Here is a 26942-nt window from a genome sequence, read left to right on the forward strand (position 1 = left end):
CTGTTTCTGTCACTAATTCCTAAAAATGATGCAGACCCTGTAAGAGCTCCTTCTGCCAGCAACAGGTTCAAGCGTCTTTCAGAGCTGAAACACATTTTGAACATGCGCTGTAAAAAATGGATGGCTCGAAGTGAGGTCGCCACAAGAACTGCTCCCCCTGGTGTCTGGCTGCAGTATGGGTCAAAAATCCAGCTCTCCGGTCATTCCAGATGGGCTGTGGTAAAACTTTAAAAAATTGATACACATCATAGAAATGTATCTCATGTCTGATTGTGGTGGTGATTTGAAGATATTATTTGGCTTCCTTTTATTTAAGTCCTCTTTTTATTTATTTTTTCTTCTTCTTCTTTTTCTTTTTCTTTTTCTTTTCTTTTCTTTTCTTTTCTTTTCTTTTATATATATATATTTTATTTATTTATTTTATTTTTATTTTTTCTTTTATTTACTCATTTATTTATTGTTTATTATTATTATTATTATTATTATTATTTTTATTATTTTTTTTAAATGTATTATTATTATTATTATTATTATTATTATTATTATTATTATTATTATTATTATTATTATTATCCTTTTTGTAAATTAAAATGACAATGAAAATAAATGGTTTAAAAAGAAGTCCTCTTTTTTTTCTGAAAAGTCTCATTTTCATTAGTTATAAGAGGTTAAAACAAGGTTTTCCGTCACATTTAACGATGATTGACAGCTGCCGTTCTTGTGTATTTTTAGGGTTAGATGTCATGGATTTATCAAGGTTTAAAACAAAGGATGTGAAAACTCTGTTGTACATTAGATGTCACATTCATGCTGTTGCTTGTGTGATTCCCTTGAAGACGGCTCCTTTTTTTTTTACATCAATACCTGATCAGAGGTACACCCCGGTCCACAATTCATAAACTTGTTTTGACACCCAAATCTGAGCCAATTCCCACACAAGATTATTACATGAGGGCCAGTGAGTATTTAGATGTTAGATTTTGATCAGAATACACTATAGAGAAGTCATTTCCCACAGTGTAAAGAAGTTGTACCGTGTGAAATCCCATCGAGGACTCTAAAAAGGATCGATATGCCCTGGTGGCAGCATCCCTCCTTCCTCTTGTCTTTTCTTTCCCCCGCTCGGTCACACACAGATGGAAACACACATGATGACTGGGACTCTTCTGTGGTCAGGAAAATGAAGACCATACGGTGTCCATGAATTGTTCCACTGTCCCCCCTCCCACTGCTTTTGTTGATGGGCCATGGGAAACCTGACAAACAATGGGACTGATTCTGAGGATCTGGGGGCGTCTGAAGGAGGACAGGAAACGGGGCACAGGAAACCGTGTCCTCAAGGAGAGAGAAAAGAGATGGAGAGGAGACTGTGGTGAAGACGCAGAAATTTTGGTATGAAGATCTGGAGGCTCGCCACGCAGCTGAAGGATGCAGGGAACTGAAAATCTGGCGGCCGTAACGTGGAATGCTTTTAACAATCACCCTCAGAAACACACATGCACGGTCACGCACACGCCGTGACCTCCCTTCCAACCCAGTTGGTAATCGTGTTTAGATATGTGCACTTGGTAACAGAGAGCGAATCTACTGGCTGCAATCAATACCCCTCTCTTTGTGACTGCATTTAATGTGATGGCTGAATGATTAGTCGTGTCCTGTAATACACATCTCCACCTCAGTGACCCTCAGCTTTATTCTGGGCGCCGTCTCATTAGCATTCACACAGCCGTGATGGATGTAAGGGCTAATCAATGCCTGCTCTCCTCTCCTGTCGTTCGCCACCGGACCATATGCACAAGCGCTCAGCCCTTAAGGTGGACAGTTGTCTGGCCCTTATGTCGCTCCGTGCCTCGCGTCACAATATTGAGACAACTCTGTGCCAAAACCTGTCTCGCTTTCCATTGGTTTTCATTCACCTCAGATCCAGTCTAGCATGTCTTTTCAGTCTGCGCCCCCTTCTCCAGTGAAATGGAAGATTTATTTGTGGTTTCTCCCAAATTGTGACTCTTTACTTTTCGTGCTTCTACATGAAAAACGATACTGGGGTTAGTATGATCAGTTGGGATGCTGGAGGACGTGGTTTTGATGTTAAACTGCCACATAAAAATAAACAAACCCTCTCCTGGAAGAATTGTTTAAAACCAAAGTACTCCCCAAATCATGTTGTGGCCATATAATCACAGAGTGGATTATGTTAATCCACAATGTTTTGTCTGTGGAGGACGCTGAGTTAAAGCAAAGCTGCCAAAAAGGAAATCAGCTGGTTTGATTTATAAGGCTATCAGAAAAGAGCAGTTTTTAAAATAACCCAGACATAAATAAAATAAGTATTTAGTTATATTAACGACAGAGTCGTAACTTTAATACTGTTTGTGGTTTAACTTGGGGAAAAAAGAAGCCGCCCACTCAGATGTTTGCATGCACAAGGATGGGATTTTAAGTTTAACTATCATGAGAAGAAATCCATCCACGTCTGGAAATTTCATTTATATGTCCCTTAACAACGTTACTCGTAAAGTTGTGGTGGAAATGCCGTGCACGCTTTTAAAAGTTTCTGACAAAGCAAATGTACAGACCAATGCAGTCACTGAGATGATGGCAGTCAGTACGTTTACATGCAGCTGAATAAATCAGACTATGAGTTCAGTCAGAATGAGATCAGACTATTGAGATGCATGTAAACAGCTTAGTCAGACTGAGAAAGGACTGAACATAACTCGCACATAGAAAATGGGATTGCTATCGGATCACGGTTGGATTCAACAAGTCCATCTAGTGCAAGCAACTTTCACCTGGAACAGGAAGTAGATGATCATGCTTAATATGGTCGCTGTGCTACATACATAAAAAAAAAAAAGATTTATAGTTATGAGTAATGGTGTGCCAATCAATCTAAAACACTGATAAACTGATACCAAGGTTAGGATCGGTATTGATCAATACTTGGGTGATGAGATTGATACTTAAGTTTCATTTTCTCCGCTCTACATGGGCTCCTCTCAATAGCTCATGTGCTCTTATCTATCTATCTATCTATCTATCTATCTATCTATCTATCTATCTATCTATCTATCTATCTATCTATCTATCTATCTATCTATCTATCTATCTATCTATCTATCTATCTATCTATCCATCTATCTGTCTTTCTATCTATCTGTCTTTCTATCTATCTATCTATCTATCTATCTATCTATCTATCTATCTATCTATCTATCTATCTATCTATCTATCTATCTATCTATCTATCTATCTATCTATCTGTCTATCTGTCTATCTATCTGTCTTTCTATCTTTCTATCTATCTACCTATCTATCTATCTATCTATCTATCTATCTATCTATCTATCTATCTATCTATCTATCTATCTATCTATCTATCTATCTATCTATCTATCTATCTGTCTGTCTTTCTATCTGTCTTTCTATCTATCTATCTATCTATCTGTCTGTCTTTCTATCTGTCTTTCTATCTATCTATCTATCTATCTATCGATCTATCTATCGATCTATCTATCTATCGACAGTGATCGAGCTTTGACCTTTTTAACCTCAAGGCTCAGATAAAATCAGTGGTCAGTTCAAGCTTTTTTCATTTGAGGTGTCTTTTAAAAGTTCAGCCTTTCCCTTCTCGATGTCACTTTGAGATTCATGAACTTTCATCGCAACTTTTCTGGATTATTGTAATGCGCTTTTTGCTTCTTGTTAGTCCTCTCGGGACTTCAGCTTGTCCAAAATGCAGCTGCTTTGTCTTTTAACTGGTGTCAAGAAATGAGGAAACATAACTCCTTCTTTAGGGTTTGTTTACTGACAATGGTTCCAGGGTGAAACGCAAAAGTATTGTTGCATTTCAGCTTCGCGTTAACACGCAAACAGGGTTTTAGTTGACCTAAAATGCAAACTTTTAAAAACAGCCTCCGGAGTGGGATTTTTCTGAAATGCTGCTGACACTGTTACTGTTTAAACAGAAAACTGGCGTTTTCAGTGGAAATGCTGACAGCACACTCTACTCTCTGAAAGTCAACCAGTGGTGGGTGAATGAATACTGCCGGCAGCACCAAATCTGCCAAGCTAAGGGCATTTTGGCCTCGGATTGCCATGTAAACAGTAAGATGGCATCTTCAATGGAAACGCTGATGTCACGCTCCGCTTCATGTAAGTGCATACAACAGTCCAACAGTACCGTTGTTACGATCGTCTAACATCGGACTATCGTGTTGTGCTTGTGCTGCTCAATCTGCTTAATCTACTGACTGTCTTCTGACAAAATGTGCATCTGTTGCTCCATTTCTGCTTTAAGCATTCACCAGTACACCAGATGATCGGCTCAACTCTACTTCAGTGGAGATCTACTAAAGGCGGCTTCTGGACAAGACAGTTATAGCACCACCTACAGGCCTGGCGTGTTTACTGTAACATTTTCAGTACCTCAGCGTTTCTGTGTAAATGCAGATTTTTTTTCACTGTGTTTAAGCTTTTTTAGGGGAAATGTTGTCATGTTAATGGGGCCTTAGCCTCATTTCATTGGCAAAAGGGTTTTCTTTTAGGATTGGTTTTTAAATTTTTTTATTTGTCTCTAAATGTCTTTATGGCCTTGTCCCACAGTAGTGTCTGACCTGCTTCAGTCCTACGCTCCTCCATGCTTTCTTAGATCAGCAGATCAAATTATTTTACCTGTCCCAAAGACAGAGGTGACTGTGCATTTTCGTCTTTGCCCCTAAACGACAGCACAATTTGCCTTTGCACACCAGGCAGGTGAATTTACTCTCAGTTTTTGAATTGTCCCTCAAAACACATTTTTCTGCCAGGCTTTTAACTCAATTTGAGGTGTTGCCTTTTTTTGTTTTATTGTTTCTTATGGTTTCTCTTTTCTGTTTATCAATCGTAGCTTAAGATTACGTTCAGCACTTTGCCCAACGTTGCTGTATTTTAAAGTGCTTCATAAATTAAGTTGAAGTTGTAAATGCACTGAGAGATATTCTTGACAGTTACTTCACTGCTGAAAAACAGCGAGGCAACCCTTGAGAGAAATGTAGTTTTCATGACTAAATGTACTCTGAAAAATGCAGTTTTGACTACTTAATAGCAAACAACAGATCATGTTTAAAACTGACCGAAAGAGACACAGAAGTTTAAGCTCACAGTAACCTTTTGGCCTTGGTCCGTTGCTCTCTCCTTTCCCATTAATTCCTGTCTCCATGGCAGGCCAAATAAAAAACAAATGAATAAACAAATATATCCAGGAAAAATAAACAGCATTACAACTTAACTGAGTTTATCCCAAAACAGGCTCATTTGTTCTCCAGTTTACTCGATTAAATGTCTGTGTGTGGTTTCCTGCAGGATGATGACATCTCCTCCTGGTGCCTCTCTATTAAAAACAATACTTTACTTAAAATCAGATGTTTACATGCGAGGGAGCGACCACAGTAAAGAAAACTTCAAGAAAAATGTCACGTAAAGACAGCAGAAGCAAACATTGTTTCCCTGGAAATTTCATTTGTGTATAACTTGATATCTTTCTGAATTACGTCGTGGTTTTAATGTGATCAGAGTCTGGGTTCTGTTAGTGGACAAAGCAACTCAGAGGAAGATGATCAGGCAGATCTGTTAAGAAACAAACCTTAGATTAGACATTCCTCATGTGAAGAGGAGTCATATCGAGTATCTAAAAGCTTCATGTCAGAAAAAGTAAAGCTCAAAGTGCCAGTTTTTTGGGGGAATGATACTTTACTTATAAATCAAACACCTTAACACAGCAAAGAGTGAAGAAAACCTGCTTTACAGTCTCCATCCGTCGGACTCCTGCATTAACAGCCTCAGGGCTGAACTCGCTGTGTGTTGGTTATAAACAGCAACACTCAATACTTATGATTAAAGTATCGGCTGTTTGGCTTTAACAGTGTTCAGAATAAAAACAGTGTCACGGGGGATTCAATCACAGATGAGAGGAATATCAAATCAAATGTTATCGTTTGATTCTTCTTAATAGTCATAATGTTCGTGATGAAATTTTTAAACTCAATAAAACAGCCATGAAGTTTTTTAATGACTTGAATTACTAAACAAAGGATTCTTATTTATAACTACTTACATCCCACTACTTTTTTCTGGCACATGTAGTCCATTCATGTCATACTAGAATCTAAAATTGAGCATGAAGCATACAATTAAACTCACATTAAACAATAAATGTATTTAACACCATGCTGAGTATGTCTACTGTGGAAGCCCATTTCTGCCAGTTTAAAAAAAGCCAAAAAGAAAAAGAGGGAAATTATATATTAAAAAAAAGTCTTATTTTTTTGAGATACAAGAGGAAAAAAAAAAACCTATTAAGGAATAAAAAGTAATTATTATAAAATAAAAAGCTAAAATTATTTATTGTCTCATAATTATGGCTGTTTATCTCATATTATCAACTTTTTATTGCAGTTTAAGCCTTATTATCTCATAATTAAGACTTATTTACTCATAACTATGAATTAATACTCTCATAATTTTGAGTTATTATCTCTTTTTTTAATCATTGTCTCATGATTTTGACCTTTTATCTCGTAAATTGAAAGTTTTATCTCATGATTATGACTTTTTTATGTCTTACTTAACATTTTTATTTCATAAGACGTAATATGATTTTTATGACTTTTATTACATAGTTATTGCTTTTTATCTCATAATTCTAACTTATTTTCTCATAAATACAACTTTTTTTTGTATGATAATTGCACCTTTGGGGCTCATAATTGTGACTTTTGGCCCAAAATTAATACTGTATTATTTTAATATGATGACTTTTCTTCACAATTAAAACTTTTTATTTCATGATAATGATCTTATTAGCCATCATCATTATCAGCACTTCGCCTCCTTTTTTTCTCATGCAACTTAATGCAACTTTGTTTCTCATAATTTGGACTCATTTTCTCATAAATACAACTTTTTAAATGATAATTGCAACTTTTTATCTCATAATTTTGACTTTTGGCCCATACTTAAGACTTTATTTTTTTATAATTATGACTTTTATCTCATAATTTCAATTTTTTTTTTATCTTTTAACGTTTTTCTCCTTGTTTCAAAAGTCTGTCTTCCTACCTGATAACTTCAACTTTTTATCTCATTAATATAACTTTTAATCACTTAATTTTGACTAATTTTCTCATTATTGCAACATCATTATCTGAAATTTGCAACTTTTTTATCTCATCATTATGACTTTTAGCCAATAAGCAAAACTGCATTATCAATAATTATGATTTTTTTTTTTTCACAATTTCAACTTTTTATCTTATGACTATGTATTTTTATGGGCTATAATTGTTCCCATTTTGCTTCCTTCTTTTCTCATATTCATGACTTTTTTTATTTCTGATTTAGGCTTTTTATCTTATAATTTCAACTTAATTTCTCCTTATTGCGACTTGTTATTATGACTTTTTATCTTATCATTTTAAATTTGTATCTCATAAACATAACTCTGTGTCTCATAACTCTTTCTTTTCATCTGATAACTTTAACTTTTTATCTTATTAATATGGCTTTTTATCTTTTTATTTTTTTTGTCATTTTAGTTCTTTAACTGATGGAAATGGTCATTCATAGTTTACCGATTACTGTGATTCTATCCCGACTGTTCCCTGTTGTTAAAGAGTTGTATGCAGGGCTCACTGAGGTCTGGTTTGTTGTGCTCTGAATGAACTGACCCCTCCTCCTCTCTGGTCCATGTGGCACAGAGCCGTCTTCAGGGACAGATGAAACCTTGTCAGAGTGGCAGATTGGATATGATTGGTTGAGCAGAGTGCTCCGCTGCCTCCTGGGTCATCATCCATATGTTTAGGTTAGCGGGCTGAACGTGAAGGGCACAGACCGGCTGGCCACATATGGACGCACTTTTTCAAGATTGGACAGACGCTACCACATAAACATTGTAATCATGAGCTGCACACAGGTCTGTGAATCTGCAGCAGGAAAGCAGAGGGTCCCGGACATTAGCATGCAAACTTCCTCTCAGCCTGATGAAAAATCATGGGCTGAAATGGATCTGGTGTAAATACTCACAGGAGAGACGTTTTTGGTGAGTGCATTGCTCGTTGAAGGTCTGGCAGCTTTACAGCGGAGCCAACCTGGCTCGAGCCAAGTGACATCTTAGACGTCGCCTCTTTTTTTTTTTTTCCTGGCTCTCACAGGATGAGAGTGAGGCTGAGCATTTAAGATGCACAAAAACCCCACCACAGGAAAAAGGAGGCTGTTTTTGTCCAGAGCACATGGGCTCAGGTTTCATATCTGTTTGTGGAAGCCATGCTAAGCTGAGTTGTTTATACCCAACGTTTTTTCTTTTTTTCTTTTTTTTTTAAGGGAATTTCAGCAGCAGGAAGGATATTGTGGTTATTGGCTTAAATATTATTCATGGGTTAAATATACACCCCTGTCAGTTGAGAAATGCTGGGAAGAGGCTGAAACGAGCAGCTCATTGAGGTCGGGAACATGTGGTATTAATGTTAAACCAGTTAAGTTCTTCTGTTACAGGACACGGACCACACAAGGGAGATGTGCCGGGGTTTTTCAGAGGGTAGCTGACTGAGGTTTTTGAGAACATGTGCAGCTCTGATAGTCATCTTAAACCAAGTCCCCACGACCTAAACGAGACCCCATTTACACTTGGCCTTGTCGAGCTTTTCACCACTATCAGATGTCTCATTGTTGCTAAAATAACTCACTGCAGAAGCATTCAAGGTGTAATCCAGTTCCTGCGCTCCTGTTTAACGCTGAAGGACGAAAACGATGTAGAAATCTCTACTCACAGGGTCAAAACCTCAAACCGAGGCGAGAATTGAAGGATTTTTTTTCTCGCTGTCTAATTAACACAACCAGAAAAGTGATTTCATGCATACAGTCGAACAGAAGGTGCGCTGTGTCTCTGCAGTGTGTATCCGATCCCTAATTAGTCCAATCACTGAGGGGTGAGGCAGCGTTCAGCAGGGCAGAATACAAACTGAATCTTTTTTTTTGCCTCTGCAGTTGTCAACAGTTTGGTTTATGGATCTAAAACTCCATATTTCAGAGTCTGTGGCTAAATTAGGTCAAATTGGTCAGCTGACAGTGGCTACTCGACAGACTGTATACAAGTTTATGTCCATTTACTGGATCAGAGGACTGCCAAAACACATTACACAATGAGAGGCCATCTGTCATGTGTGCTTGTTTTCATACAGGCAGAGGAGGATTGTAGCTTGAAAAGCCTTGAACTGAAGCTAAGCTACTGAAGCTAGAGCCATTTAAAGAGATATGAAAAAAATTGGCTGTTTAAGTTGATCATAAAATGCACATAAACATCTCATTTTCTCATTTATTACACTGCAAAAAGTGAAATTTTATCAAGTGTTTTTGTCTTATTTTCAGTGAAAATGTCTTTTTAGGCTTAATATGAGCCAAATTCACCAGACCAGTCCAGAAAAATATCTTATTTTAAGTTACTTAAAGACAAAAATGAGGTAAGAAGTTAAAAAATCTGCCAATTGGGTAAGAGGAATGTGCTTGTATGACAGTTTTTTTCTTAGTTGCTTTGGAGCTGTGGAAAATATGTATAGCCGCGTTTCCACCAAGCAGTCCGGGTCGGTTCGTCTCGGTACGGTGCGCTTTTAGCCGCGTTTCCACAGACTCATCCCGGGACGGATCCCTAAAAACCGAGACGAGCCGTCCCACTTTTTTGGGACCCTTTCGTATGGGTGCCAGACTGAACCGATCCGCTCTCCGGAGGTGGAGCAACACACTGCAGACGGTTGATTGGTCAAAAGAATCGTCACTTACCCCGACAGCGGCTGCATTTCTCCTGGCGGCTCACAGACTTCTCTGAAACGAAGCTTGATTGCACTTTGTAACAGAGAGTTACATGAAAATCACAGAGAGGACGAAATGCTGCATGTCTTCCATCCGTGCTCTTTGTTTACTGTGTCGCGTTTTCTTCTTTGTTGGATTTAATCGCGGGGTAAGCTGCTACTGCGTCGCGCTATTGTTTACCAGCTGTGGCTTCCGGCATGCAGCTTACACGCCGCCCACCACGAGAGGGCACAGTTTGCTGTGGAAACGCAAACGGGATCAGACTTAACTGTCCCAAACCGTCCCAAACCATACTGAACCGACCCGGACTGCTTGGTGGAAACGCAGCTTATGTGTACCTTCCTATGTACAGACAGTGGCGACACATTTCCTGTAAAAGGAAAATCACATTCACTGACAGAAATTTACTTTTTAGTAGGACTAAGGATTTTGAGAAAGACACTGGATTTTGCAGGTAATCCATGGTGTTTTGCTATTTGTGCAAACTGTTCTGAGAAATACACTTACTGTTTTGCAAATAGTGAGGATGATTTGAGAAAGGTACCAAAGCAATTGAGAAAAACTGGAAGACATTATTCTAATCTTGATAAACACATTTCTCTTACCCCGCTAGCAGATTTTGTTTTAACTTGTTACAGGTAATTTAGACCTCATTATGTCTTTAAATAACTTGAAATAAGACACTTTTACAGACTGGTCAGGTGAATGTGGCTCATACCAAGTCTAAAAAGACATTTTTGATGAAAACACATGAAAAACACTTGATAAGATTTCATTTTTTTGCAGGGTTCCTCGCTACTTTCCCGAGGTACAAATGTACTACAAAAGATTAATCATAAGATTATTTTATTTATTTCAGTTGGTGGTCAAAATAATGAGAACACTTAAGTTTCAGTTGTTTTTGTTGAATTGCCTGTTAAAATATTCTTAAAATGATTAAAAAAACCTGCCATCATAGTCATAATTATGCTCTGTAGCATAGAATAAAGCGATCATAAGCAGATTTGGGTCATTTTCTTTACAAAAAGGAAAACTGAAAGTGACAGACTGGCCTCCTCAACTCCAGATTAACCCTATCCATCAATTTGGTCCAGTTGTAAAATAAAGTGAAAGGAAAGTCTTTGTCTTGAGTTGCAGTAGTCCTTGGTAAACATTAATGTTGAAGTTCTCAGGCGATATATACACACTGAAGGTCTTTGCAAACTGAGTCTGTTTTCTTTCGGACTCTTTGGATCCACAATCTGAAAAAATATGCCACGCACAGACACCTTGCACACTGATTCTGATGGGTTTGTTTTTGCATTGATTGTGAAAATTGGCAGTACAAGAAAAATTGAATCATCAAGGAATGGATCCTGAGCAACGACAGTCAGTATGTTTGAGGTATACACATACACAGGCACACCAACACACACAACTCTTCATTCATTATCTTAACATCGCCCAAAATGTGCAGAGAAAATATGTCAGTAATTATGAGAATGTGATGTTGCAAGTAACCTACAGAGTCTCTGAATAGTCAGACTACCCAGGAAATGAGCTGGGCAGATTTGTAAAAACGCAAAAAATTAAATTTGTTCTGGAAAAAAAATAATGACGGACGAAATTTTCGGCTTGAGTGTGCAAAACACGGAATCGAATTTCTTTTAGCCACATTGTATACTAGTATGATACTTACAGAAGCTAACAGTTTTACCTCACTTTATGGTGTCAACAATGAAAAGCTAAACTCTTCCTGGCATAGCTCATGTTAGTGAAAGTTAAAAACCTTCGCCTAGGGGTTTGGACCAATCAGAATCAAGCATCTTACACACCTGGAAGACCAATGAGGAACCTGAGTAGTAAAATGTGTTTATACTGTGTAGTTAAAATGATGATTTTCCTACTTGTGCGTCCACTACAGCAAGGATGGAAACAAAGCATGCTGGGTATAGGAACTGTGCAGGTTGTTGCACAGTGTGTGTGTGTGTGTGTGTGTGTGTGTGTATGCCAGTATCCATAATAATGTATTGATTAAACAAGTGATCATGCACACAATGTTCAACAACAAATTTAATCAGATACACCAACAAGAGTGTGTGTGTGTGTGTGCACAGTGTGTTTGTGTGCAAGTGGAGCATATGTGTCTTTGTTTGCACGCCTGTGTGTAGGTGAGTATGTGCGTCTTTGTGTGTGTGTGTCATTTCCTACAAGCAGGCTCAATTATAAAACCAATTAAACCTGCCTTACTCTCATTATGGAGCTCTGGAGCTTAAGCAGAGACTCAGGACCTGTTGTACACCCTGAGGGCTCCTGTCTGGTCAGCCCTGTTTTAAATGATAAAAACATTTAATCCGCTGAAATCAAACACCGAGGATTGGTCACCATGGGTCAGAATTTGTCTGAGCTCATCCCTGCACTCCTGGCCCTCCGTCAACTTCACCATGGCTGGCTAAAATCGCCACACGCAGCTCTGTCTCTGCCCTCCTAAAGAGCGGTGTTTGGGTTTTTTCCTTTAACACGGTTACACCACACAAACGCTAACATGCTCTGGTTTCCATCTCTGCTATTTATGAAACGAGGAGTGTGGGAAAATATAATGTAAACTGGCTCAGTTACAGCGTGGGACTGTAGTATGGGAGAGGAGAATTAGGATGAGGATAAAGAGGAGGAGGAGGAGGAGGAGGGGAGGCAGAGTGGGAGCCAGAGAAGACAGGGCAGGGGAGAGAAAGCAGACAATGAGCGAAGAAAAAGAGCTTAGCCGGGAGATAAATCTGTCTATGAAACAACTATTTAAAGGATAGGATTGTGCGCTGCATTGAGGTAATGAACTGTGAGAGACAAACAGTGTCCTCCTATGATCTGCTTTAACAGATGATCTCATATCATTACGGATCGTTTCAGCAGTGCAGCAGTCTCAGAGGGTGAAGACTGGAGACGGAGCAGAGCAACGAGACACGGCTCTTCTTAGGCTGTACACTGAAATACAAATCTATACAGAGGAAATAAACATGTCAACAGATGGTTATTGATTATAACCAAATGTTCTTTTCATGACAGCTGTTCATGAGATTCACGTAACTTAACAGTTTCAGTGAAATTAAGCCTAAAGTTCAGTGTTGCTCTGGTAACGGGCCCGACAGGAAGCTAACATTAGTCAACAGAGGTTTGGTAGCAAACCACACAATAAAAAACTGTTTTATACAGATTGTTTATCTGTGTTTTTGAGGAAAATTTGTTTGACATGCATTTTAATAACCTAGTTTGACTCTTTTCCATCTGTTATAATGGGAAAAGTCGGCTCTATGAAGTATACTCCAGCCAATAAATGCTGCTCGCTAAGGGGCTGTTTACACAACAATGATGTTAGCGTCAAACGCAAAAATTTAGTCGCGTTTTGGCCTCACATTTTTATGGAAACAGTGTTTTAGCAAACCTGAAACACAAACTTTTGAAAACAGCCTCCAGAATGGGTTTTTCCTAAAACGCTGCCGACACCGTTGCTGTGTAAACAGTACGACAGCGTTGTCAGTGGAACCTTGATGTCACGCTCTGCTAGGGATGGGTACCACATTAGGTACTTTTATAGATACCAACGATTTCTGTCAAAAGCACCTAGTACTGATTCACGTAATATCAAAAGGTACCATGTTTAGGTACCTGAATGCATCCTTGTGACCACGAGGAAGCGGAAGAGTAGGGGACTTTCCATGCTGGACATAAACTCAACAGTGCAAGGTTATATATTGAAGAGTAAATATGTTAAATTGAAATATTTGTATATTTTACTTTTTAAAAAATTGATATTTCTTAGCACATAAACATAAAACAGTACCAAAAATTGGTACCGTTGAGTACCGATACCGTAATGTTTCAAATGTCAAAGGTACCCAACCCTACGCTCTGCTTTGTGTAAACGCATACAACATTTCAACAGTACCGTTGCTACCATCATCATGGACTACTGTGTTGTGCTTGTGCTGCTGAATCTGCTGAATCTGCTGACTGTCTTTCAACAAAATGAGCATCTGTTGCTCCACTTCTGCTCTTAGTATTCACCAATAAACCAGATGATTAGCCCAACTCTACTTCAGTGAAGATCTACCAAAAGCTGCTTCCAGACAAGACAGTTATAGCGCCAACTACAGGCCTGGTATGCTCACTACAGCATTTTCAGAATTTCTATGTAAACGCAAACTTTTTTCACTCGGTTTTAGCGTTTTCGGATGAAACGTTGTCATGTAAATGGGGCCTAAGACTTTAGCCTAAACTGCCATTTTCCTCTGTTTTACAGGTTGGTCAGTTTGACAACTTTTGCCATCAACTCATTGGTTGTAGGATGCTTTACCACTGAAAAGACTTCAGTGTTCTCGTTCATAGTTGACATGTCCACTCTTGTTTCGTCGTCCTATCTTTTCTCTTGTTTCAGATAACTTCACTTCCTGTTCTCATGTTTCTTTGCCCTTTGTGTTTGTGACCTGACACTCATTGTTTCCACCTGAGCCCTATTTCCTCACTTATAAAGGTCCGTGTCTTGCTTCATTATGTGCCAGTCAATCAGTTCTGATTCATCCAAGCTTGTTTCTGCCTTTATTTATTTATTTGAAGTTATTTTTGGGGCTTTTATGCATTTAGTTAGACAGAATAGGACAATTAATGGAGTAGGAAACAGGTTGAAAGTGGGGACTGACATACGGGGATGGGTCACAGGTTGGATTTGAACCCTAGCCACCTTCGTTACACCTGCGCCCTGTTTCTGCCTGTTTTGAACTTACTGTAACTCTTAGTTAACACCTTTTCTCAAGTTTCTTCTGGCATTACTGTGACTTTTTGGGTTTTACTTTGTTAACATTTTGGGTCTCTTCGTGCCAATCTTTGCCAAACAACTTAGCTAGTTTTGGGAACAATACAGCTACAACTTGATAGTAACAGTTGAAAAACAGTTAGTGATAGCATGCAGTAACTCCCTAGCTGATGAAACCATCAATTTTAAAGTAACTAGATTCTATCATTTGTTGTTCTTAAAGAGTGTTAGCATTCAACACCCTGCTTGAGTTACTATCAGTTAGCTCAGGAGTAGCTTAAATTTAATGTTTGGTAGTTTTACAAGATTCAACAGAGAAGGCCTCCTTGCTAATGGGTAAATAATGTACAGCTAGCATAATGTTAGCTAGCAAATGCTGCGGTTTTGGATTAGCAAACATGTTTTTCTTTGTAATAGTGAAATATCTGTTTCTGTGTTATTAGCATAAATTGTTTGAGTTAGTAATTTTATCAGGGAAGGCTGAAATAAGGAGATTTATTAGAAAGCCAGATGCAAACTGTTAAACCAACTTTGGAGTTTTGGTTTTTGGAAGATGACACCACACCTTGCCTGTAACTGTTGATTTTGGGCTCACACTAACACACACCGACACACAGATTTACACACACCCTCTCCCTCCTCTGCTCAGTCTTTCCTGGCAGAGCCGACAGTCGGAGAGGCACAGCTGCCTGGAAGGTGGAGGCGTGATTGATTGATGAAGTTTCGGTGCCCAGGGGATCCAATCATGTAATCAGTTCGTATTGATTGACTGTCCCCATTGAGAGACTGCTGAGGCACCGCCGCCATGTGTGCAAGCTAGACCTGGCACACACTCAAAATCTTCTGCAGTCAAATTTGATTTGGGTGGTGAGGTTGCTTAAGTCCACGCGTCAGGATGCATGCAGGAAAGACGGGGAAGGATCGCACTGCAGACGTTTCGCAACAGTTCCACAATTCTCTGCTCCAGTTCCCTCGTTATTATTTCTGAATTGCGTTAATTATTATGATTGAGAGATTAATTCCAATTTACTGTAATTGCATCACATGTTCAATGATCTGATCTCTCGGGGATTTAATTTAAGCCTCGACCTTGGTTTGCATAGCTAATGAGCGTTTCTTTCCTCTGGTTATCACGCTTAATTCAGACTCTCGTTTCACATTTCTGAGTTATATTACAAGTGTCAGGTTATCATCACTGTATGATGCAACACCCATCATTGCTCTGCTGCAACGATCCACATCTTTCCTGTGGTGCAAGACGGATTTCATGAGTGCAAAACTAGATATCATTGTGAAGTGGAAAGGTTTGAAATCTCTGCCCAGATTTTTGGAGTGAAAGTAAAAAAAAAAAAAGTTGGGAAATGTCTTTGCAATAAGAAACAGATGGATAGAGAGATTTCTCTATGTGGTGAGTAGATCTAAAAGGTTTTCATTATGTAGTGAGAGCAAACAGAGAGATTGTATCAGCAATAATAGAGTTATTTTTCAGCTTACTCACCACATTAAATCATTACAAACTGTTTCACTGCCTCTCGACAGCTCCAGCTTCAGCAAGACACTTATTACAGAGACAGACCTGCTTATTTGTTTGCTTCACAGCAACAGCACATCTTGTTTGTCGGCAGAGGTGGGAGAGGAGAATCGAAAAAACCCTTCACCACCGGGCATCTGTTCTCCATGTCTGTATTTAATGAGCCCCAAAAGATTGTTGCCTGAAAGTCGTTCCAAAGTCAAATTAAGGCTGAGCTCAGTGAACACGTTTCAAACTCAACTGCGTCACAGCTTTAACCTAAGGGGTAGATTTCCGTCACAGTGGTACTGGTGTTCAATTGGACTTCTGAATGAGTTAGCAGCAGAAAGCCCACGTCTTTCTGTTCTCCGTCCCCTTTAGTGTGTGTGCTTTCTGTCAAACTGCAGAGATAACGCTGATATAGAGTCATGACAGCAGACTCATAAAGCAGCCATTCAGTGGTCAGATGAAGGGAGACAGCGACTCCAATGAGATTATTTTAAAGGAAAAATTCAGCATTTTGCGAAGTTATCTCTTGGATGTTGTCAAAGCTTTGAGTTAATCCTTGTGTCTTTGGCCAGCCTAGTGGTTAACAAGGTAAGACCAAAATACCCCGTCACAGGCGCCGCTATTAGCAGCTGTTGTCCAAAGTCTGCGCAGTAAAGGTTATGAGAGAATCTGAGTGGAGCTGAGTGACAAAAATAATGATTATTTTTTTCTTTCATGAGTCTGACCTCTTCTTGGGTCTCCCTCCAGACATATTTTACAATCCCCCCCAAAAATACACAAGTACAGTAGCTGTCAGTCATTGGTAAACGTGACGTAAAGCCTTGTTTTTTACAAAAACGAAACTTTTCAGTTAAAGGGACTTAAATACAAGGCAGCCAAATGATATCTTCAAATCACCACAACGATCAGATGTGAGAAACATTTCTGTTAGGTGGATTCATTTCTCAAAGTTTAACCATAGCCCATCTGAAATGACTGGGGAGATGGATTTTTTTTTTTTAACCTGTACTGCAGCCAGCCGCTAGAGGGAGCCGTTTTTGTGGCGACCTCACTTGGAGCTGAGCAAGATGACGTCCATTTCCTTTTGCAGTCTATACAACTTTTGAACAATACAATTTTACCAAAACTAGACATAGCAAAACCTAGAGAACGCAGATTGACGGAGGCCTTTGAGACTAGGGATGGGTATCGAATTAGGTACTTTTATAGGTACCAACCGAATTCTGTCAGAAGTACCAGGTACAGATTCAGATAAAACCAAAAGGCACCACGTTTAGGTTCCTAAACCCATCCTTGTGACTGTAAAGGAGTGGAAGAGTAGGTGAGTTTCCATGCTGGACATGAACACAGCATTGCAAGGGGATATACTAAAGAATAAATATGTTAAATTGACATTTTGTTTTACATTTTATTATTAAACTTTTTTTTTTTTTCACATAAACGCAAAAAAAGAAAATTGGTACTGTTGAGTACCGGTTTCGATTACCAGGTACCGGGCTTCGGTACCGTATCGTTTCAAATGTGAGAGGTATCCAACCCTACTTGTGACAAATTTTTCACTGATGTGAAACAGTTTGAAGCTCAACCCTCAACTTCTGTATCAGTGACACAATTCAGTTTTATATTGAGATTTAAAACGCCTTAACTGCTGTGAGGGTTTTGGTGTCATTATGGACATAACAGTGAATGAATGTTTTTTTAAATCAGAATTACACAACAGGTGACACATTTAGCTGTAAGAAGATCAAGGGGCGACCTCTGGTTTGGAAAAATGAACCTTACGCGGAAGTGCTGGCTGCAGAAAGACTGGAAAGTCACGTACACACTTAGCCAAAAAAAAAACCAACTGACTTTTACAGTATCAAAAACATATTTACAGCCTGGTTCAAAAAACAGCTTGGGTCTAAAATGCTAATATCGCTATCGGCACACACTGTACAGTGAGTGAATTCATTTCTGACTTCACAGTTTGGAAGTTATTAGGATTGTTTGTCCAATCAGAGTCACAGCTCAGCTCACCTGACCGATGCCCTCCCTGTAGCTGTTAGAAAGGAAGCTCAAAGCTGGCTTAACTTCACTGCTTTAAGTACAGATGGGTGATGTCATGGACACTACATCCATGTTTCATAATGTCTATGAAGAAGAAGCACAAAGAGATTTTTCGTCAAAAATACTTTTTTGGCATGTACAGTAAGCAGGGAGATGGAATGTGCTTTTTATCCTCAGGAGGTGCCAAACTCTACACAAATTTTAAGTTCCATGTTTGTTTTTTTTGAAACAGGGTTTCTTGTATTACTATTTACTGCTATTTACAAACCTTGTTTATCAACAAATTTACACCAATGCTGCTAGAAAATTAGCTTAACATGTAGCTAAAACATGTCAGCTCTAAAATGTTAGAAGGTGTTCTTCCGCCCACCTTGTGCTAAGCTAATCTGGGCTCAATATGTCCTAGTTCTAGATAGTAAGTGGACTTAGAGGTGGAATTTTTATTTACATCTCTGTAACATGGTAACTGCAAATATTAACATTTGTGCTCTACATTTATCATTTTAGTCAGAATCCACTTTTTTTTTTTTCAGTACAACAGGACAGGATATGCAAGTGTTTCCTACTTTTGTGCATTTATTTAATTGTCATCCCAATTGGCACATATGCATTGGAAGTGAGAGTGCTTCAGAAAAGCAGTCAAACTTATTTATATTAGAGTAGTAATGTTGTGTGGAAGTTTTCGTCCATTTATGTTGTCTGTTCTCTGTTGTATTTAATACTGAGACGCTGAGGTGCATCTGAGAGATCTTTAACATAATCAGTGTAACCGAGGATGTCTGATCACCTCATCAGACTGAACAGTATGACTTAATGTTTCTTTTATCTTTGTTTTTTATTAGTATGATTTTATAGCTTTACAACTTCTGATTGAGAGACGATGAGCCCACAGATGCCAGTATACAGAGAAAAGTAGAGACAAGAAACAAAACTTTGATCATCTGTCCTGGTGTAATCAGTGGAGTGTGTAAAAAGCTTTACACACCAGAGTTTCTGTGAACACATCATCACTGTATCATAGAAAAAGCTTCATAGAGTGTGCATCACTGTGGTTACATCCACTCATCACCTACAGAAAAAACTGTATCCTGTCAATGACCTGGTCACGTCTGTGTGACCTTATGCTCTTGAGATCGTCCTGAGTTTTAGTGCATCTGCTAATGTTCTGGGTAAGACTAATTCTGAACATTCAGTTCAATTAATAAAATATGAATGTGCGCAGCAGAGAGTATGACGCAAATCTTCTCTCTACGGCTTTCTATGACTGACCTCCAGCAACCCTGTACATGCAGCTTTTTCTGTCAGTGAGCTAATGCTTCGAACACAGGGCTCATATAGCGCCCATTAGTTGTTCTCAGGTACATATATTAACTCACTGTGAATAGAATGTGAACAGCTTGTCCAAGACAGTTTGTACAGTATAGAAAATTGTTATACTCCGTTTTTTTTCTTCTTGATTTCTGCTTCATTATTTATGGGAATAAGCAGGAATGTGAAGGTGAGAGGTGGAGGATCAGGCTAACTTATGTTAGCAACAGCTATGCTAATGGACCTCATGTCATCCTGCATCCTCCAAAGAGCCTGGAAGAAACAAGAAAACTTCTTTTTTTCTACTTATTCTTGATGTTTTATTTCTAAATTCTAAGAAAAACTCAAACTTTGAGAGAAAGAAAGGAAAAATCAAAGACATGCTCTGTTCTTTGTTATTGCTAAACAATCTAAATCGTAGACTTTGGAGCTTAAAGTAAACGGTTGACTTCTATAACTGATATTTTCTGGTTTCCCCTGATATTAGTGTTCTGGAGAGACATCCACATTAAACAGATGCTGCTCCACAGCTCCACGGTAACCCTCCAGCCACCGTATCCTGCAGCAAGGTATTCACTGTCCGTCCCTCTCTGTATTTGTGTCTCTACAGATCAGAGTGGACGGTCCTCTGGAGGGAGGGGTGCTCTATGAGACAGTGACCGTGATGAAGGATAGCAGCCCCATCCTCCGGGACATGGCCTTCTCCCTGGACAGGAACTATCTTTATGTCATGTCTGACAACCAGGTAAGGAAACGCCCTCCTTCAGCGTCTGTTGCCAGGAGAAATGCTAAACTGTGGGGGTCACGTAGAGAGAAGAGCCAGATTCTCACTCAGCCTAGAGTCGACAGAATCGAGCTCCGCTGGCGGTGAATGCCACATGGGCATGCAATATTTAAATGAGTAGTTTGTGGATGAACTCTGAAAACACTTTGCTCTTAAAACAAGGAGTTAGCTGATGCCAAGTTCCCAATGGGTGCTAATCGTGTTGTGTTAGTGTCATGTTGAAACAAGCTGTATCTAGCAAGAACTTGACTTTAGTAATCCTGAAATTCTGGTTTCAGGTTGCTCTAACATTTTATATTATGAAAGTAAGACAAAGATTGTCCAATGTAGATGAAAAAAACACTAAAAGATAATGAAGTATTTAGTAGACAAGGGTTATACAAAAAGAAAATTGTGTCTAAAGGGATAGATGAAAAAAAGAAAATTAGTTAGGTCACAAAGGAAGCTGGCATAATTTTTAACAGTGGTGTTAGCAGTTTGCTATGAGGCTGATTGTAAAGTTGCACACTCTACAAATAACATTTCTCCACATTTAGCTCTAAAACATCTAACAAACAGTTAGAGAAATATTTGTGAAACATATTTGTCAGATATTATATTTAAATGTTGAATACCTTATCTAAATGTTCAATGTTATATCTAAATGTCAAATGTTATAAATAAATGTCCTGATTCTAAATATTTAGTTTATATTCTAAGGGGCCGTCTATACGATAACGGTTTTAGGGTGAAACGCAAAAGTTTTGTTGCATTTTAGCCTCATATTTACAGGGAAACAGCGCTTCAGCTGACATAAAATTGAAACTTTTGAAAACAGCCTCCTAAGTGGGATTTTGCTGAAACACTGCCGACACCGTTGCCATGTGAACAGCAAACTCTACTTCAGTAGAGATCTCCCAAGAGTGGCTTCCGGACAAGACCGTTATAGCACCACCTGCAGGCCTGGCATGCTTACAACAGCGTTTTCAGTCCCTCATAGCTCCGTGTAAACACAGACTTTTCTTACAGTGTTTTCACTGCGTATTAGCGTTTTCAGAGCTAGAAAACTAGCTAAAGAATATATGGATATATGGAAATCTTAGCTAAATATTTAGGCCCCGTTTACATGACAATGTTTCAACATTGTCATGTGAACAAGGCATAAATATTTAGCTAAGATTTCCATATATTCAAATAAGATTTTAAAACATTAAGCTAAGACCAAATATTGAGCAAAGATTGAGCAAATAAAAAGTAAAAGTTGGAGGAAGTAATCGAGCCAAGCTGGATTTTGAGAATGTTAAGCTTTTCAACTGTTCCATCACAGCACTTGGTACGTTTATTTTTTAGCGACTGATGTAGCCGACTGTGTTAGACTTTCTCAAAATCCCACTTGGCTGGGACGCTTCCTCGAACTTTTATTTTGGTACTCCTGGCGGGTGGAAGTGTGAATTTGCATGTTTGCTAATATTTAGAAATCTTGACTTAGTATTTAGAAATCAAGTTGAAATATTTAGATATCAAACCTTAATTTTTTGAAATCTTAGCTTAATATTTAAAATGTAAACTAAATGTTTAGAAACGTAGCTAAATATTTAGAATCAGGACATTTATTAATAGCATCAATATTTGATATTTACCATTTAGATAAAACATTCAACAGTTATATATATAATATTTGACAAATATATTTTGCAAATATTTCTCTAAATCTGCATAAAAAGTGATGTTTTAGAGCTAAATGTGGAGAAATGTTATTTGTAGCATATGCAACTCTACAATCAGTGCCCCATAGCTTCCTGTTGCAAAATAATGATTTAATAAAAAAGTAATGTTTCAGTTATTATTGAAGAGTCTAGTCCAGAAGGGTTATGAATGTGATATTATTGCAGTAAGACTTCTAGGTGAGGTCAAGTACACTGAAGGAATTCTAATACATAAGACAAGCTGAGCCTGGAACCAAGCTAACTTACATTAGCAACTGTTTGGCTAATGGTCTTTCTTGTGCTGACCAACAAAAACATAGAAGACACCCTGATTATGAACACCCACCTGCTTTTTTTCTTCTTTTAGCTTCAAAAATGAAGGTTACTTTTGCAATCAAATGGTCACATAACATTATGAACACATCATTAGCAGCACACTATTCCTCTTTGCTGGCTTAATTGTAGTTGGAACAGTTTAAAAGTTGCTGAAGAAAAAGCTGATTTCAGAAAGAACATGGATTATGACTGGTGTGTAGTTTCCATAAAGCAGTGCCACATTTTAAAAGAGAAAATTTCCACACTTGTATCACAATAAACAACTGTTGTACTGGGGAACAAAACACAAAGTTATCCCAGTTTTCTGAGGATTTAATAAGATTCGGTTTATCAGAGTAGAACATAAAGACGTGCCTTTCTTTGTTCTGAGCGTTACAGTTGGCCTTATTATTGTGCTCTGTTTGGGAATTAGCATTAAAACAGTTCAAACCAAGCGCATTAATTTATGGTAAACGATAAATTAATGCTATTTTATTTGGAAACCAGCCAGATGATTATGACTTATCCCTTCAATTCAGTGTGGCAGAACTCAACCGCTGAGAAGCAGCACGTCTGCAGATGGATTGTTAAATATGCAGGCTGTGTGTAAAGGGATGGACCACTGTTCTAATTACTTATCCATGCGAATCGACTTACAGTGCATGCATCTTTTGTATGTGACACAGACACACACATCACATCCCATAGAGGAGTTTTTCTCCCGTGTGCCTGTATGCCCCCTCATCCCCTCCCCCTCTTTGTCTGCTCCTCACTTGGCCTGGCATCACAGCGGCGAGCAGTTGTTGTTGTTGGACGATATTCTCTGCACTCATTGGAGATAAGAGTGAACAGTGGTAATCACTTTCAACTCCCATCAAGTGATTATTTTGGCACGGCTGCACGGTGCTGTGAAATGGGATTAGGTGTCAGTGAGGCCAAATAAAAAAACCTATAACCACTCTGCGTTGTCCACTGACCGCTGGAATGTATCGAGCCAGAGTCACAGGACGGAGAGGGCAATGGGACAGTTTCAGTTGTGTCAGTTATTTAAAGAGATAGTTCCGTTTTTTTAATTAGGGGCACACAGTGCTAATTAAAAGACTGTAGAGTTGTGAGAGTCGCTGTGATAAAGGAATTTAAACTTGGAAACAATACCAGCAGAAACCAAATGATTACAGTAACAGAAACTAACTTTTTTAGCACCCAAAACTGGATGCTGTAAAAAAACAAAACAAACAAAAAACAAAACTAATAGAAAAGAGCAGAGAACAGACTGAAAGCCCATTTATCCTCTCTTAACGTACAAAAATGTATATATCCTTTACAAAAGATGTTACCCTCACATACTTTCGTGCGTCTTTTACGTTGGAATTACTGTTAACTATTACATCCACCAGGGGGCGCAGCCCAGTGACAACAACAAACTCCAAAACAAACATGGCGACTGTGCAGCAGGTATTGTTAAAGAAACTCTAGCATAAAAGAGAAAAACAGAGGTAGAAGTTCCTCACCAAACTCACAAAGTCTTTCTTAGGAAAGTTTCGCCATTTTTATTTCCTCTTCATGTCTCACTGGAGCCACATATCAAGTAGTAACAGCAACACTGTCCCTCCACCACAAAATGAATTACTTGGAAAGTATAAATACAGCCTAATTCTATTGTTGCAAAATACAAGATAGCACAGTATTGCATAGTACGAATATTAAGCTAATCATTCTTATAACAATGGAGGGATCCTTGAGAAAATGTTAAACCTGACAGGGGTCCATGGTCTAAAAAAGTTTGAAAACCTCTGTTTTTAAAGCACATTGTATAAAAACCTTAGAAGACTGTGCATTACTGGTTAAAAAAACACACGTAGCATTTAAGCAGCTAGTCTGGTGCTGCAAGAAAAGCTGTAAAAATATCCAGAATAGTGTTAAGTGTATGGTTTATGTGGCACAGGTAGTGCCAAGCAACTGATATAGGGGCTGTATGTTTTAGCAGATGATATACTGAGCAAAAAACAAGGGGAAAAAAGCTTACTCTTACAGACAAAAGCAAAAAAGGTTAACAGCACGAATGACACTGAGAGCTGTTGTGCAAAATTTGAGAAATTTTGCTTGTGTTTATTGTAGAATCACCCCTTCCTTTGCTCCTAGCTCTCTGGCAACTCTTCAATTAACAAAAGCAAGCATTAACAGCCACGTGCTAAAACTGGAGTAGAATCATTTGCATCCTCAGAGAGGGGACAGTGTAACTGACTTTGCGAGGGGGAAATTCAGGAGTCACAGCAGCAATCAAGAAAACAAAAGTAAGAGAGTGTATAGAAAGTGCGAAAAGCTCCACAAGAAAATAGATGATGACAGCTTGTCCATCATTGTCCAGTCAGCCAGCCTCCACCTCCACAGGGTCCAGGACTGAGCTTCTTCAGCAGACTGTTCAGTCTCTGTCTCCTGGATCCTGTCTGCTCACAGCAGGTGAAGTCTGGTGTTAGCTCTGTTAGCCATGTCTGTGAATAGCATGATGCTACTCTGCCCTTTGGTATTCCCTCTGTTGCTGGGTTAGCACGGCTAGCTCGTCCATCTTATTGGAGATAGATCTTACGTTCCCAATAACTATGGATGGAAGGACAGGTCCATGTCGTCACTTCTTAGCTCACACCTGAGAACCAGCACGTCGCCCTCACCTTCTTCTCCTCACCTTGTGGGGAAACATCAGGCCTTGCACCAGTTAGCATTGACATGCTACAGGCTGCTAACAGCCGAGTTCACATGTAAACAATTCAGCCATGGTTACATGTAGGATCTCCAGACAAACACAGGAGCATAAATAGTAAAAATATCACTGAAGCCACAACCAACAAATGAACCATACAAAGTAATTGTGTTGGAACTGTTAATATCTATAATGGCAGTGGCATTTCTAGGCCAGCAGATGGCATAATTCGCTTGTTTCTGAGCTTTGTCCACTTTAGTGGTTGCCTAGTTACCAGGAAGTTGTTCTTCTTCTATGCTTTCTGAGAGAAACTTTCCTAGCATTCTGAAGCTAACTCTTCGTCCACATGTATGTTTTTCGGCTCTGAAGTGGCAATTTAAGTAAGTAACTGTTGTTTTTCATTGATAAGTACAGCAGTGTTTAAAGCTTTGACTCCGCTTGTGTAATAACTTTGTTTATGTTCGTACCGTGGCTCTAATGTGTCGAAGATCAGCAAATACTTGATCCGCCGACTGTAATTATACGCCCATTTATGAACGCTATGTGTTTGTATCGATCATTAATTGGGGTTTTTGTGTTTATGTCCTTTTGGTTTCACAATTTTTGGCATTAAATCCCGTCCAACCACAACTTTGCCTGTTCCTTGGAGGATGGGATGTCATGAAGAGTTTAACTGGCTGTGAATCTCAGTATAAGACAGGAGTCTCACTGGGTGAAGCAGTACAGTAATGATCCATACCGAATGCAAAAATGATGAAAAAGAGATAAAAAAAAAAAAATTACAAGAAATGGATAAGGAAGAGAGAGCTTCTGCAACAGGCAGCCACAACCAACAGGGCGGCGCCAAGCAATGGTAATTTGTTCTGATGATAAATGTAAGACTGGTTCGAGGCTGACCAGCATATGAAAGAACACTCTTCTGCCATTTTTTCCACAGTGTCAAAAGTGCAATGTGCTTTTCAACCAGACCTTGGGACAGAGCCGACATTAGCGTCAGATTAAGAGCGATTCATGAAGCTATCTGTGGGTATCTGTCTTTTTTCGTACACCCTGAACTATTTCTCAAAGAAACTGTCTCTGAAACTGTTTTACAAATAAAGGCTAAAGCACTATTAAAGCACTGAGTTTATGAAAGCAATGTAAGTCATCTGAGGAGTAGTGGAGAATTGTGTTGGGCACTGTCTTCTGAAACAAATCAAGGCAGCTCTTCCCTCTGTGTGATAGACTGGAAGAGACAGGACATCACTTATTGATGAGCTCCGGTCGTTCAAGGAGAGACACATGCTTCCTTCAAGGAGATAGCCAGCTAGTCTGTTCAGTCCGTCTCCAGTGACACAGAATAACCCAACAAAACCCCCCAAAACCCGGCTCGACCCAGGCTTTTTCTCTCAATATTAGATCAGCTTTGGCTTTGTAGCCCTCAGGAGTTTTGGAGCAGAGTAAAACCTTCCTCTTTCTGTCTCCCGCTCCGTCTTTGCTCGGCTCTTCCCTTCCCTTCAGACTTTCACGCGTAAGGCACCCCCGGGGAGAAGGCTTCACTCACAGATTTCCCACATTTCCAGTGGATCCCTGAGATGAAGGATTTTGTGATTCCTGGGAGCCAAACAATGCAGGAATGATGTGGAATGAGGAGCGAGGCACAGACAGATTTGGCTGAGATCAGCCGACCCTCGTGGAATAACAATGAGCCTCTCTGTCTCCTGCCGAGTGAAACACGCAGGGATAGCATGATGATGAAGCGTGAGGAGAGAAAAGAGGGAATCAGTGTGCGTGTGGATACATATGTGTGTGTGTCTGTGTTCGCACCAAAACATCATTTAGGAGCCATTACGGGTATGAAAAAAGAAAAGACTCTTCGCAGCGGTTAATCTTTTTCTCACAGTGTGCCTTAAGTTTGATCATTTCTAAGAATAGAAATTCTCAGTACCCTTGCACCAAACGCACAGTAACCTCTCTGAATG

General features: G+C 39.1%; 1 protein-coding gene across 1 annotated transcript in view; it reads left to right on the forward strand.

Moving 5' to 3' along the window:
- Positions 1–26942, forward strand: part of LOC141790193 (plexin-A2-like) — a 178137-nt gene that overhangs the window by 46582 nt on the left and 104613 nt on the right. Inside the window, exon 4 of the mRNA XM_074669894.1 lies at positions 20110–20244. Within this exon, the coding sequence (XP_074525995.1) occupies positions 20110–20244 (135 nt within the window). The remainder of the gene's footprint in view (positions 1–20109; positions 20245–26942) is intronic.

This window comes from Halichoeres trimaculatus, unplaced genomic scaffold, assembly GCF_033239565.1.
Source record: "Halichoeres trimaculatus isolate MK-OKI-2021-1 unplaced genomic scaffold, fHalTri1.1 fHalTri1_scaffold_1, whole genome shotgun sequence".
Lineage (NCBI taxonomy): Eukaryota > Metazoa > Chordata > Actinopteri > Labriformes > Labridae > Halichoeres > Halichoeres trimaculatus.